General features: G+C 48.2%; 1 protein-coding gene across 2 annotated transcripts in view; it reads left to right on the top strand.

Moving 5' to 3' along the window:
• LOC107212173 (collagen alpha-1(XXVII) chain-like) overlaps positions 1 to 15,426 on the top strand; it is a 138,796-nt gene that overhangs the window by 85,612 nt on the left and 37,758 nt on the right. For both annotated transcript variants that reach the window (XM_015645143.3, XM_015645146.3), the window contains exons 26-34: positions 797 to 850; positions 1,591 to 1,644; positions 4,734 to 4,787; positions 10,782 to 10,835; positions 11,177 to 11,221; positions 11,362 to 11,406; positions 11,620 to 11,673; positions 12,399 to 12,452; positions 14,722 to 14,775. In XM_015645143.3, the coding sequence (XP_015500629.1) occupies positions 797 to 850; positions 1,591 to 1,644; positions 4,734 to 4,787; positions 10,782 to 10,835; positions 11,177 to 11,221; positions 11,362 to 11,406; positions 11,620 to 11,673; positions 12,399 to 12,452; positions 14,722 to 14,775 (468 nt within the window). The remainder of the gene's footprint in view (positions 1 to 796; positions 851 to 1,590; positions 1,645 to 4,733; positions 4,788 to 10,781; positions 10,836 to 11,176; positions 11,222 to 11,361; positions 11,407 to 11,619; positions 11,674 to 12,398; positions 12,453 to 14,721; positions 14,776 to 15,426) is intronic.

The following is a 15,426-nucleotide window of genomic DNA, read 5'->3' as shown; positions in this document are numbered from 1 at the left end:
GATGTGTCCTAAAGGAGATGTGTCCCATTACTAAAGCCACACCTTCATGTCACCCTCACATCAACAGGTTATGGTGGTGCTCCTGGGGGCTTAACCATTTTGTCTTCTACCTTTGGGTCAAGGATGTATTCATGGCAAGTGAGATGGCCTGCATGAGGGGATAAAGAAGATTTTTGTGGTGAATAAGCAATGTTTTAGAACATAAAGCTTTTCAACCACTTGTTTTAGAAGGGATCCTACCTTTAAGGTGGGCTGAGGAGTCATCCAGCTCCAAGCCCCTCATAAATCAACATCATTGTTGCTGGCACTGTGGTCACAGCATGAGCCACAGGACAGGAAGTTCCCCTAAAACACCCACAGTCTCCTCTGAAAGCACCAGGCAGCACCTCTGGTTTTTTCCACCTTGATTCCCTGCTCTCAGCAGGGCCTCTAAATCCATGGCTCTGAAATTGCCAACACACGTAGGGATTGTGATACTGCAGAACAGGCATGTCATGCCTTGGGTGGGAAGGGCTGGAGATTTCCTTGTGTTCAGTCCCAGCACTGTTTGGAATTGAAGGTGATGTGCCTGTTTCCTTCACACCTTGGTGGTTTTGATGGCAAAAGTCCCCTCTCTTGGGATGTGGAGGATTAGTTAATTCCTGCAATCCTTCCCTACTCTGATGAGAGGGATGGAAAGAGAGTAATACTGGAAGCATTTCTGGTAGAAAGCTGATGGCATAGACATGAATTGGTGAATTTTTTAGTTGTTTCATTGCTCTGGATCACTCTTCCCTATGCACCTGTCTCTCTCCAGGGTGACCGTGGCTCAGTGGGACCCCCAGGCCCTCCAGGAGTCAAGGGGTCGATGGTAAGGAGTAAGTCTGCATTCTCTCACTCTTGCTGCTGCCTCTGTCTCTGTCTTAGCCAAGGGTGCAGCTTCTCCTGGTCTTTCAGTTTCATGGCAACAGCTGCAATTTCTTCCCATGTCTGTGGGGATGGGAATGGGCATTTGACTGGGTGGATATTGAGGCGTAGCCTGTCCCCAGAAGTTGTATCCAGCAGTTTCCCCTTCAGTTTTGAGGTGTGTTCTGTGGCTCTATCAGCTGAAGGACTGTCTGTTCCCAAGCATCCTGGCTCTGGAACACACAGTGCCCACCAATAAGGATTTTTCCAAGCTGCCCAGAGCAGCTGGAAGTGCAGAGTGCTCGGGCAGCACAGTCACTGTGCCTTGCTGTGCGCTGCCTTTCGGGGATCTACATTTAGGAATTTAACAGTGGGGACCTCAGCTGGATCTTGTCTTGCTCTGACACTCGTTTCCTGCCTACCATAGTACAAGACCCAAAGACATATTTTCATATTACTTCAGCCCATTCTCTTCTATGCTGTTCAGAAAATCTTGCTGCTGATGTTGCTGGCCGGGTTGGAGCTGGGGTAGTGACAGCCTGGCCATTTCCTTCTGCCCCTGAGCAAATTTACCCTGAAAATATCAGATCTGCCTGACCTTGCAAGCAACCAACAATACCATTTTCCCTGTCTTCCCACTTGGAGGAAGAAGGTCTGTGCAGATTGTGGATATTCACAGCAGGCATGTTCTTCCTTCCCTTTTAGGGGCACCCTGGGATGCCAGGAGGAGTGGGTTTTCCTGGGATCCCTGGACCAACAGTAAGTAAAGGCTATCATCACCTTTTAATACCACACCCTGGGCATTCATGGGCTAAGTCAAGCAACTGTATTCCAGTTTATTTGAGTTTGATATGAACAAGAGATATGGGGAAAGGGGTGGGACATGGGTGGGAGCAACATGGAAAGAGACACAGGAAAAGAACAGTGCTTAATTCAGAAAGCTGTAGCCCATTTCCCTAAGGAGGGATGCAGAAGTCACAATCCAGCCTCAATCTTTTAGCAGGACACAAGCTCCCTAGTTCAAGGTGTTGTGGGCTGGGAATGGTTGGCAGTGTGGTGATCACACCATGGTGATGCATCACAGTCATTTATCACATTTATCACATTTATCACAGTGACCACGTCATGCAGTGTGACTGTCCTGCATGGTCAAAGCCCTGCTGGCATGAGAGGAGCAGCAGAGCAGCTCCCCCAGACAGTCCCTCCATCTGGACAGGCTCATCTGGCACACTGCAGCCGTGGCTGGAGCATGCAATTGCCATGGAGGCAGATTTTAGCCTGGCTCCAGTCTCCCACAGATGTTCTTTAGATGTAGTTTGGGCTCTCCCAGCAGCACAAGGGTTGCTGGAGCCAACAGAAGGGCAGCCCTGGGTGGGTGAAGGGAATGGATTTTGCTCAGTGTGTGAATTCCCACAGTGCTGGTAATTGGGAGGAAGAGCACAGCAGTGAAATGCCTGGGAAGTGCCAAAGGTGTGGCCTCCAAACCAGGGTCAACTCTGCCACTGCCAGGAGCTCGAGGATGCTCTGGGTACACTGGCTGCAGGCAGCTGCTGCCTGGGCACAGACTGTGCAGTATCAAGTGAGTGGAGGTGAAAAAAAGAGAAAATCTGAGGTGAAGCAGCACTCATGGTGACCCATCTCTGCCTGGAGAGCAGCAAGGTGGCACCAGCCAGCTCCTTACAGTAAAAGCAGCATGATGCCACCTGCAGCCCCCAGCCCTGAGCTGCTCTGTGACCCCTCATGGCAGCACTTGCTGTTGACAGAAGCTGAGGGGAGCAGATGGATATCTGTAGATTAATTTTTAGCAACTTCCCATCATGTTAGCTGCTACCTGAGTTGGGGACAGCTGGAGCAGTGGGCTCCCTCCTGCTCTGGGCCTGTGAGCACCCATGGCCGAGGCAGTTTCTGTGACAGAGAGCTCCAGCCCTGAGCACCATCCCTGCACCACTAAATGTACCTTCAACCAAAGCCAAATTTTGTCTGTCTTCACTGGGCCATAACAATAACATGAGCTGAGGCATCAGATCCAGGTGGAGATACCAAAACCTCTCAGCAAGGCTCTGGGAGCTGAGAGGGTCCCTGGGTCCTTCCGCTTCCTTCAATTCCCTCTTCTCCTGCAGGCAAATAACAAATTCGTCCAAGCAAAATGTTTGCTCCACAACTGCATTTTAAAAAGTCGTAATTCAATAAGCCAAACTTCCCCACAGAGCCAGTAAATCAAATAATCTCCTAATATCAAATCCCCACTCATTAACTCCAGCTGTTTTTCCACCAAACATTCCTTATTTGCCTTTCAAGCCAGACCTGAGGCATGCAATTGTTGTTTGTCCTAAACTGTTAAAATCTTTGAATGAGCCTTAGCAGTGATGGCTGATTAATTCAACAAAGGATGACTGGAAATGGGAAGCAAAGTCAATGGTAGGAAACTTTGCCCTTGGTTTCAGCTTTCTGAGGCATGTGAATTCCTTTTTCCTCTTCTTACCATTATGCTGCATCTTTTCTGTTAATATACAGTTTTGAAAATAATGTGTATATATAGGAATATTAAAGGCCATGTATCTTCTCCTAAACAGTTCACTGAAATTCCAGCAGGGTATCTAGCTGTTCCCTCAACATTTGCCATCATGAATGTTTCTGTCCTTGTATTTCCATAAGCTATCTGGGACAGGCTGAGACTTCCAGAGGAGATTCCAAATACCAACTAAGGGCTTCATTTCAGTCCATGGTTATCATCAAAATCTCTATAAAACAGGCATCTAACACATCCACTGCCTGTGCCAGTCATTGCTATCCTCACTACCAACACTGAGATGTGCTGTGATCACAAATGCAGTTACAGTCAGCTGACTTTTCCATACTGAGAACAGCTCAGCATTTATATCCTGAACATGTCATGCACAAAAGCAGAATCTTCATAAATGGCAGCAGTAGGAGCAGTAGGAAGATCACAGTCCAATTCTCCTCTGATCCATGGTGGAGTTTGCAGGGCTGACAGTTGGTAAAAGCTATTAATATATAAACAGCCAAATTTGATGTGGGATGTTTGAGAGAGCAAGGAGTGAATGTGTCATTTTGAGGTTTTCTCTTCTGACAGCAGAAAGGCACTAACTTTAAATATCAGGTTTAAAAGCTGTGATACAGAATTACATCATGTTAAATAAATACATCCTTTTTTTTTTTTACTCTGATAAATATTTTAGCAGGGGAAAAAAACTGGTTTTCTGTGTTTTCTGTATGCACATTAATGAGTCATGTGTGTACAAATCCAGATGAAAAGAAAACCTGAAGTCTTTCTGTAATTTTAAGAACAGGATCATCCACAACACCAACAGTTCACATTAAATTAATATCTGTCTGCCAGTATCAATATTTATGCAGCATTAATAGGGCAACACTTATTTTAAGATAGTATTTAGCTGAAAAGATCAAACTTGGATACCAAAGATGAGGTGTCTGATTTTGTATTTTGACATCTAAAAACCAGATCCTGGTTATTATTATTTTTGAACATATGCTGAGCAACAGCTGCTTTTAATAGATTCAGAAGATTCTGGATGTTCAGCTTCACATCACACCACTGACACAGATAACAGGCTGCAGGTCATTAAGCATACAAACCTCAGCCAGGATCTTTGGCCTAAATGTTCACAATCCAAAGACAATCCATGACTTTAAAAAAAAAAAAGCCATTTATAGACAAGTAAAAATGGTGATGTTTTTAGCAAGTGTTTAATGAATCAATCTGCTGGTCAAGGGTGTGCATCTGAGGGCTCTGCAGATCATATAGGAATTTAGGGTCTTACCAAAGCTTCTGCCTTCCTCATTTTGTTTCCTTTTTCCCCTTGCAGGGTCCGGCAGGAGCCCGTGGTGCACCAGGGGTCCGAGGGATGAAAGGCCGCAGGGTAAGTGCTCTCCATGAGCTTTCATCCCTCTCCTCTTCCAAACACTGGAAAAACAATCTGGAGGTCTAGTCTGGGGGTGTGAAGATGAGCAGAAGTTGGGCAGCACCTCCATAATTAAGGCTGTGTGGTCCTTGAAACAAATCCTAGCAGGGAAGTGACTGCAAAGGATGTGTGAGGGCAGAGGGGTGTCCAGAGTACAGGTTATCATGGAATTGGTCCAGCCTGTCTTTTCCAACTAGCTGCCATGTCAAAACACAGTTTATGGATGCTTCTGGTGAGAATGATGAAGATTTAATTGCCTGAAGATATAGATGGGCTGTGGGAAAGGGTGCAGGTAGAAAACCAGAAAAGGTGCCTTCATTGCTATGGGAGAAAAAATAGCTGAGATATGAAGTGTTGTGATATAACCAGAGGCAGATGAAGGAGAAAAGGGTATGTCATGACATAGAATTAAGAGACCAGGCTGACAGAAACAGAACTGGGCTGTTCTACCCATGTGTTCCCCTCAGTCCCACAGGATTGACTTCTCCCAGCAGGGCTCCACAGGCATGTGAGGAAAGTGTGCTTTGCATTGTCAGTAGATCATATTATAAGCATGTCCTTTGCCTTTCTAAGGATTTTTCCAGCTCTGATTTTATGTGTACATACCTCAACAGAGCCACCCTGTAAGCACAGGTGACTCCTCACCCCGCCTGGCACCACTGGCAGTGCGATCAGTTCCCATTTTCCCCAACAAAGAGCTCACAGACAATCAGAGTCAGTTCTTGTGTGGCTCTCCCCACCCTGTTTGGGTGACAGCCGACAGGACACTGACCTCTAGACCTGCCAAAGCTGCTTGTTTTCCTGCCTGTGACATCCAGCCCCCGTCCCACTGAGCTCTTCAATCTTTCTTCTCCTATTTATTGCAGGAGCATTCCTGCTTGGATTGTTTTTCCTTGTCCAGCTGCTTTACAAAGTATTAATAGCAAGCATACATGAGTTCTGCTGAAGGCCCCAACAACAACATATTTTGCATTTCTCCCTCCAAGGATCTGTTTCCATGTTTCATTTTCAAGGACATAGACTGGAGTAAACTATACATTTTACCTACTCCCACTTTCAGTATTGGAGCGGGGTAAAACTCTGCCTGAAGCTCTACCAGCAAGAACTGAGCCTCTGGATCTGCTGCTGGTGCTCCTGCTCTCAGCTCCCATTGCTGGGCTGTGCTGTGGTGGAGAGCTGGTGTTGTTGGAGCAGTGCAGTGATATAATCCATACAGAATTTGTGAGGCAGAGGGATGTGCTCTCTGAGATCCCCAGCAGGAAGGAGGAACCTGGCCTTTGCTGTGAAATTCTACAGATTTCAGTGGATATGATGTAGAGAAGTCAGTATTGTAAGAACCAGCAGGTCTCCTGCCTGGAGGATTTCTGTTTTGAATCTCTCTCATTCACATTTTCCTTCTCTTCATACCCTTAGAAGATATTCCAGGCACATAGTATCCTATGTTTGCTTACTTGCTCCTGTGATTCCGGCTCTTGCTTCACTCAGGATGGGGAAATGATCCCCCAATTGTAATTTCAGACATTACCCTGTCAATCCTAGCTTGCAGTAGGGATGTAATTCAGTTCAGAGTGGAAACATGAATGCAGCCCCTGCCAGATGTTTGTGGATTCTATGAGCTCTGTTTGTAGATGCTTCATTAAAGTTACTCTGCTTTTGAAGGAAACGTAAGTAGCAAATATGGTTTTGATTGTAAAGAACAATGGAGACTTTTTGGGTTCTGCATTTATGTTGTGATAGGTTTTATATTGTCAAGATATGTATATTTTAAAAAGAAAAGCTTTTAAAAAATTGTAGCCTTCTTTTTAGTCCTGACAGAGCTATTGTTCCTTCACAAGTCTTTGTTTATTCCACCAAACTGATGCTGGGCAATCTTCCTCAAATATTATTTCCTTTCTCCTCTTCCCCAAGGAGAAGAAACTTGGACATGTGAGCCCAGGTTCATTTCCCTTCATCTGTGCTCAGTGTAGCACTTACTGGATATGTGCTTAACATCCAGCTAGCGACAGCTATGTACATGCTTAAACCTAATTATTGAACCAAATCAAGGTTTAAATTTGGAGGCAGTTGGTCCAGCAAGCCCCTCGCCCTATGTCACTTAAATCCTGAAGAACATTTCTGTTAATCAGCTCCTCACAGCAGGAGGATGTGTGGTAAGGATAATGTCATCAAAAACACTGGGAATCTCTATGAAAGGCTGAATATCAACCAGGGCCATGATTTTGTAACTCACATTATAAAGCTGAAATCCTGCTGTAAAGTGCCTTACCTTGCCCTGTTCTCCTGGCCAAGGTGCTTGTCATTATTTCTATAATTTTATCCTCTCTCTGCTGGGTTTTGGCTCAGGTGATACAGAGGAGCTTTTCAAATCCCAAAGCACATTTCTCTTTTCCACTCTGCCATTCATTCATCCAGCTCCTGCATCAGCTGCTGCCCAGGTGAAGCCTGTAAATCCAAGATAAGGGGAGCACACCTGCACTCCAGGCCCTTTGCTGCTCCATGCCAGAGGGAAAGAATTGCTGCCTCTGCCACGTGGACCTGATGATTTCCAGCATCACCAACTCCAGCAATTTGTAAATGCCAGGGATTTGTAAAGTGGTGTTATCTAAACAAACCTGAAAATATTTGCCTTTCCAAGCCCAGCTGAGTTGTTGTTTATGGAGAAGTGGAGGGTATTGTTTGGCTTCCAGGGATCTTTCTAGTTGACTGAGAAAGCCTTAGAAGTGTTTGAGGAAAAGCTCGTTCCAGATCCATGGCCAGGGATGTCTCCCTTTGGCTTCACTCAAGGCATCTGCTTGCTTTGTTGTTTGGCCAGACTGTGATAGTGAAATATCAATATTTGGATAACTGGGTAAGGAAGGAGCCTTGGGTTTCTGGAGAGGAGCTACTGAGTGCTCCTTCATGCTGCAGTTCAGAGGCTGGTCACTGTCTCTGAGCTCTGAGTAGGTGTTCAACAGGAGGGAATGCAGCTCTGCTCTGCAGAAACACCCTGTTGAGCACACAGTTCTGCAGGAATTTTGTCCACTTTAGCAGCAGGATATATCCCTATTGCCTCACCTGCCTGGAGCTGAGTTCCCCTGCCTTTGTGAGCCGTTCACATCCAGGCACCATCACAACCCCGTGTTCAGTCTGGGGTATCTGATAACACTGCTTGGTGTTGTTCAGCACTGGAAATGCTGGCCTGGCCTCCACTGACCAAAGGGCACTGAGGGTCCAAGGGGACCCCAGGGGTTGTGCTCAGCCCTGCTGGCAAGGCCAGGCTGCCAAGCCTGCAGGGGGAAGGCACCTTGAGGCTCCTGGCTTTGGGACACTTCCTGGGGAGCTGCCAGGACCTCACTCACTCATCTCTAACCAGTGTTGTCAGAAAAAGAGAGATTTAAAAATTTAACTAATTGACTACATGTAGCTTTTCCTGTCAGGGTGGATTAGGGGAAGCCTTTAGCCCAGGTTTCAGCCCAGGAGGCTGGAGAAGATGAAGCTTGCCACACACAATTGAGGATAGAGAATCACTTTCTCTTTCTTCAGCTCAGATGCAGATGAGATGTGTTGTGATGGGATTAGGCAGGTGACTGCTGTGAAGTGAGATTGCCCTGGCACATCCTGCCATGCTGGTGACAGGGCTGTGCTGGAAGAGGTGAGGATGCTGTAAACACTTCCCCAGCCAGCCTGGTGAGAGCCACAGTCACCACTGAGCACCTGACAGCCTCCACCTGGCTCAGAGCAGCCCCTGCACTGGCAAAGGGGCTGGACAGGGCAGGACAGGCTACAGAAGATGGGTCTGGAGGGGCTCATTCCAGTTTCCTGCCCAACTTCCCAACCCAGATCATCACTGTAATTTCCACGTCCCACTTATTTCTGATCCCTGCTCCTTCTTCCAGGCCTGAGCTAAAGGTATTCTTGCCCTCTGCACATCCTTCCCCTGCTTCACTAGCAGGTCACCACATCATCTCAGATAGCAAAGATGTAGTTGCACAAATATCCAAGTGGCTGCTCAAAGGAAAGGGGAACAGTTTGTTTTCCAGGGAGGATGAGCATTAGGTTGTTGAGGATGTTTTCCCAGCATCATTCCCATGCTGACACCTCCCTTCCCAGTGCAGGTCTGGGATTTGCTGCGTGTTCCAGTCACCCCAGGCAGCCTCCAAGCTGCTCTTCCACCACCCCAAGTAACAGGGCTGTCTGACTCAAGCTGTCAGTAGCCCTGCTTTTAAGTGACCTTCTGGTCTTTGTCATTGTGCTTTGAGGTTTATAGGGACATGGCTTAATAAAGCTTTTGGTCTTTACTTCTCTCTGATCTAGGGGCCAGCATGAGCCACAGCACTTGGGATGTGGGGCTGGTGAGAGGTGCTGTGACATTTGTGCAGCACAGCCCAGCTGTGAAACACCCCTTTGGTTGTGGGGATCCCATCTGGGGCACAGCCCTCTGTCTGTCTGTCTGTCTGTCTGTCTGTCTGTCCTGGAGGCCAGGCTGAGCACTCTGCTGTGCCATACTGGCAGTGCAATACAGGCTCTTGGTTATTCACTCCCTGCTCCTCTGAGCAGCACAGGGCTTTGCCAAGCTCAGTAGGAGTTTTTGCATTATTTTATATTGACAATGTTTGTCTGCTGTAATAATTTGGCTGGGGTTCCTATACATTTCTGCTGTACACTGCTTTTCTTTGTGAGTGTCTCTCTTTGCCTGTCATCCTGGAGTTGCTTTTCTAACACACTGGCTCCCTAGCCCCGTTATTACTTTTGGCACTGGGTTTGCATCCCGATTAAGCACATTGGCTCCTGTTTTCCCTTTCTGCATTGGCCAGCTCTCAGAATTCCTCTTACCACTACAATCTAGCACCACTCTGTGTTTTTATTTATTATTTATATTGCAGTAGTGCCTAAGAGTCCTAACTGAGCTCATGAACTGATTATAAACATGACATCTGTTAATAGAGTCTCTTCATATGGCCTTTTTTAACTCTTATTTTCTTTCACCTTGGCTCTTTATTCTCTGTCAGTGTGATGCACTGGTCTCTGGGGGGTCAAATGGTGCAGAGGATTGTGTGTTCAGCTTTCGTGAAATAAGCTTGAAATATAGATGGTCTTTAAAGTCCCTTTCAACCCAAACCATTTTTTCTGTGATTCTCTGATCATATCCTTACCATTTTCCTAGGAGCCCTCACTTGGAACCCTCTAAAAGAACGAGGGTGCCCCTTCCTCAGTGATGCCCAAGCTGGACCATGAGCTGTTTAATTTTAGTTACTCACACCTGCTCATTTGTCCCACACACCTCCCGAGGTCCCTGTGCCCACTGCCCACTCACACACCCAGGAGCAGATGCTGGCCATGGCACCAGAACCTCCCCACCTCCACTTCCACATCCACAAGCACCTGCCTGGTCCTGAACAGCAGCCAGATCTTCAAATATCACATAGCTGTAGCTGAGGCCTTGGAGTTCAGCTGCCAGCAAATACACCTTTCTCTTTGGGAGGAGTTTGGGGCCCAAGACAGTGTGAAAGTCCTGTACATTGGGGGTTGTGCACCTCTATGCCACCACTGTATGACACTGGGGTGTGGCAAGGGTTAAGGACAAAGGTGTTGGACAAGCAAGGTTTCTAGGAAGGAAAATGTTTGTTGTCAATAAGGCTGGAGCTGCAAGTTTGTCTGTGCATTGCAAAACTATTGTCAGAAAATAAGGCTGTTCCTGGCCTGCTTTTCTCCTCTGGCTTGGTAGTTGGTTTAACAGGAATAAAAAGTGCTGTGTGCTGGTAACGGTGAGAAATGAAGCAACAAAACAGAGAAAGAATCTTTTTAGTCCTGGGCTCTGAGCTGCTGTGCTCAACCCGAGCAGGTACAAGTTGGCTTAGCCAGGATTGATCTCATGGACTGTCCTGGTGGCCAAGGCTGAAGTGACAGCTGGATTTTTCCAGTGAGCCATATCCTCTGTGTTCTTATTTTTGCCACTCTTTTGCCTCCCTCTAGGGTGCCAGAGGGCCTGATGGACCCGTAGGCGAGCCAGGGTCGCGAGGTGTCAAGGTGAGTGCCAAGGCTGCTCTCAGCTGTGTTCTGAAATGCTCAAGGTCACATCCAGGAACAGGGATGTTCGATTGCTCCACGAGGATCAACCAGCAGGGATGAGTTTGTCTTGCAACCAGAGTAAAATCTACCCAGCACTGGTATCAGGGCCCTTGCCCACACTCCCAGCTGGCTGGGGTGTTCCTTGGCGCACAATCACGGGCGTTTGGCCTCTCAAAAGCTGCAGGGAGCTGGAAGGGGAATTTGAGGCACAAAAATGCAAGAGCAGATGGGCTGGGGCAGAGGAACCTCACCAACAGCTTGTGCTCCTGCTGACACGTCTTTGTCTCTTTGTTTTGCAGGGCCGACCAGGGGAGCCAGGCAGGGTGGGCCCAGATGGGCTGCAGGTATGTCCTCTGTGAGAGCCAGAGCTGCCAGCCCTGGGGACACCCACACGTCCTCAGAGCCCTCCAGGACAAAGGGCTGTCACACCACAGGTGTGTCAGCACATCCCCAGCTGATAACTGCTGTAACTGTGTCTTCACAGGGCAAGATGGGGGAGACTGGGGAGACTGGAGCACGTGGCTTCCCAGTAAGTGTCCATCCCTTCTACTTCCTTTCATAACCTCAAGTCCTTAAGTTTTGAGTCCTGGCCCAGGAGGAAAAATCTGGACCACATCTCACACCTACAGGGCCAACTCTCCCCTCCTTTCTCTGGAGCATTTTTGAGGTGCACATTTCTGCCAAGAGATGTGAAGGATTGCTGCTGGGTTGAAGCTGACCCTGGTGTTTTTAATTTTTCTAGGGTATCCAAGGACCTTCTGGACCTCCAGGAGCAAAAGGGGCTCCAGGAGACCCGGCAAGTCTCTTATCACTCTCTCTCCATCTGTCTTTCCTTGCACACAGACACTTCATTTCTTTCTCTGTCTCTTCCCCACCACTTATCCCATTCCCAGCTTCTCTGTCCTTGCCAACTCCAGCGTGGTCAGAGATGTGAAAGACTTGGCTAGAGTCCTAGGAGCCATAAGGAAAGACAAGGTCAGACCCCTGGAAAGCAAAAGGGAGCCATGGATCTACCAGGGAGAGTGTAGGATACAGCCTGGGGTGGGTTTTGGAAGGGAAGGTAGAAAAGAAGGGCAAGGCTGGGTCTTGGACAGGGTGAGATGTAACAGAAGAGCTGGAGTGTAGGTAGTAGAGTGGAAGGGGGAGCAGGAGGGAGGCTGATGGTGTCAGAACTGAGCCCACAGCTTTGGGGGAGTCACTGGGGAAAGACACAGACCTCAAGGAGGGCCAGCAGTGCTGGACTGTGGAGGGAGAGAGTTAACCAGACACTTTCAGATTACCCACTGCAGCTGTTTTAGATGGGACCCAGGAAGATGAAGGGTCTTCTGAGCTCTTTGCCTGCTAAGGTGACTCTGCACACCCACTGCTGGTCTCTCCATCCCACTAGCCAGATCTTGCACAGTGAGAACTCCTCTGAGATGTGGGAGGGAAGTGGTGTTTTATCCTACAGACCATGGAAGTGATGGCCCCTCAGAGATGAAAGCAGCTGTATGAAAAGAGCCTTGTGTCTCTATTTTGCAGGGTCCCCAAGGACCACAGGGGCCACCCGGGCCTTTGGGAGAAATGGGGCATAAGGTAGGTCTGACCTTTGTTCCTGTTTGTTTTCCCCTTCCATCAGGAGTGGCAGGACTGAGGGAGGAGTAAACATGTGGGAACATCCCTCCACACACCTTGCAGTGTGGAACGAGCAGGAAGGATTCCCCTTAAATCTGAAAGCCAGCTTCCAAAACAAGCAGTAAAAATCAGAAATTCAAGCACCCTTTTCATCACAGGCCACAGACACCCAGCTGGTGGAAGTGCAGCCCCATCTTCTCAACAGAAGATACATTTCAAGGGTGACCACAGCAGGGACCAACTTTTTGCACCAGGGTGCAGAGTCAGGGAGCCAATACAAGCACAAATCAGACTGAGTACCAGTCTTTCCCTCTCCCTGGTGCTGTTGCTGACACACCACAGGTTTGCCAGCCCACCCAGATGGCCATGGCAGGGCAGAGGCTGCTGCAGCCACTGCAGGAAGCTCAGAGACGCCTTTGCTGCTGACGGTGCTGCTGGGCTGTGGTTGCCATGAAGCAGTGACACAAACACACCAAAACCCAGCAGCAGCTGCCAAACTGTGCCCCAGTGGAGTGCAGGGGATGCCTCCATGGTTTGCCCCAACTCCTCTGCACTTTTGGCTTCATTTCAGTCCTCTTAAAATAATATAGTCTTGGCTCTTTCTATCACGTGTGCCAGTGCCCCTTGCACAGCTCCTTTCTGCAGGTCCTGAGCTGTAACACAGACATGAAGGTGGCTTTGAATGCAGTCTATGCAAAGTGTGTGAGTCATGAAAGTTTCCATTCTCATGGCTGCTGGACTGGATGGAGCGAGCTCTCAGCATGGTAAACCACACTAGGGAGCTGGAAAGCAGCTACTGAGCCACTCTGGATGCTGCCAACCAAGAAAGTACAGACCTTCATTCAAATCTGTAACTCCTCCAGGAGCCTTTCTCTGCACTGGCACCTCTGGAGAAACCAAAGCAGGATTTTTGCTTTCATTGGAGCTTGAATTTTCTCATTGCGTGACATGACCATTTGTTCACAAACCCAACACACACCCTGCTCCCTCCTCTGCTTGAATCCAGTTCAGCAAGCCAGGAACTGGCTTTATTCCCTGGGTAGCTCCCTTGACTATGTGCTCTTTTTTCCTTTATTCCCAACTGTAAAGAGAAGGGAGATTGTTGTCTGGAATGCAAATATCATAAGTAAATAAACCACTCAAATCCTTTAAAGAGAAGCTTTACTGTCCCATCTTGGGGCTTGTTTTACAGACTCTCATTCCCCACACTTCCCAGAGGTAGGACCAAATGTACAAAGATTAAAGCTCCCAACTGATCTTGGTACTAAAGATAGTGAATGACTGTGACCCCACTATCAGGGGTTGCACATGGAGCTGGACTGAGTGAGAACAGTTTGCAAGGTCATTCTCACATCTTCCATCTTTCTATCATAATTCTTATCTTTTCCCAGGTCAAACACTCACTTTTGGCTCTTTGGGGGATGCCAAACCCCCCTACCAGAGTCTGTGCTCACACAAGAGCGAGAAACTTCCTCTCAGCCAGTCCAGCCTGGGCTGTGGATTCTGGTCTGAGCCCAGGCATTGGCCTGTGGATGTTTGCTGGCCCTGTACAGCCAGAGACAGCTGGCTGATGGATATCAATGCTCATCTGGCCAAAATTTGTGCAGGAGTGTCACCTTGCTGCCCTCACCTCCCTTTAGCTGGCAGCACCATCGTGCCCCTGCCTCTCTGGGAATGGGGGGCAAGGGCTCAGCTGGAAGATGTGGCCTGTGGGGCAGCTTGACCCTCGTCAGAAGGAGCCTGTTGGTGCAGAGGATGTGCTCACACCAGTGGGAATGGAGAAGTGGGGCTGCAGGGAGCAAGAGCAAGAGCACAGCCAAACCTTTCTGTTATACCCACTGTACCAGCCCAGCCTGCTGGACCCTCACAAAGAGCTTCCAAGTCTAATTCTGGACCTGTTCCCTTCTATCCCAGCTGGTTCCAGTGCTGCTCCCTGGTGGGGTTACTAACCTTAGAAAGCAGAGGGATTGGAAGGAGGCAGAGAAAGGTGCTTGGCAGAAGAGGCTGGGGAGAGGGGAGGTGTGAGAGTTGATCAGAGCCCTCCCAACATCCAGGCACGAGGGGCCTCTTTGATGCTGTGGACCCTGAGCCAGCTCCAGGGAGGTAATTGCATTGCAACCAGGGCTTGGCTGTCCCAGGAGAGCTCTGCTAAAGGAGTTATGTCTTTGATCTTGCTTTCTGCTCCATTACAATGGGTTTTTTCACTATCTTGTTGGGTTTTTTTTCCCAGGGACCGCCAGGCTCAATGGGACAACCTGGTCTTGCAGGTGAACCTGGCATGAAGGTAAGAAAAACCCCAAGTGTAATTTCTCTGTCAGACTGGGGAGATAAATGCCAGCTTGTGTTCCTGAAGGACTGAGTGACATTACAGGTTTACCCTCCAGCAGCCAAAGCTTATAGTGCATTCAATAAAAGATGAAGTTTAAAAAACCTAAAACTGGGTAAATTTTAGCCATTTTTACAAATTCCTGAGCCCCATCCCGAGGGAGAGGCTGTCAGTGCTGAGGAGAAGCCCCATCCCAGGGATCTTGTGCCTCAAGAGCTGTGAAGGACCTTGGAAATGAAGCTCAACTCTTTGCAGATCCAGATCTCAATGGAGAGAGGAGTCCTTGAGACTCAGAGATCCAGGCAGCTTCTAATTTGAAACCAGAAGAGTCTTTGGAAGGTCTCAGACTTAAAAATACCCTCAGACAAGGTCCTGACACAGTTTCCAAGCCTCAGCTGTCTGGGGACTGAAATCCTCTGATGGTTAAGGGGGAAGGTTGCCCTGCTTCAGACCATGAATGCACCTTCTTGTCCACATAAAAGCCATCTCTTTGTCTGAGTAAAATCCCAGTGCTGAGCAGCTCAGAGGGGGCTTTATTTAATCCTAACCCCCTTGGTCTGAAGATTTGCTCCTGTGAACAGAGCTTTTGAACAAACTCTATGTGAGGAT

This window comes from Parus major, chromosome 17 (assembly GCF_001522545.3).
Source record: "Parus major isolate Abel chromosome 17, Parus_major1.1, whole genome shotgun sequence".
NCBI lineage: Eukaryota > Metazoa > Chordata > Aves > Passeriformes > Paridae > Parus > Parus major.
Note: the sequence above shows the minus strand (reverse complement) of the source record. Positions and strands in the feature narration are given on the sequence as shown.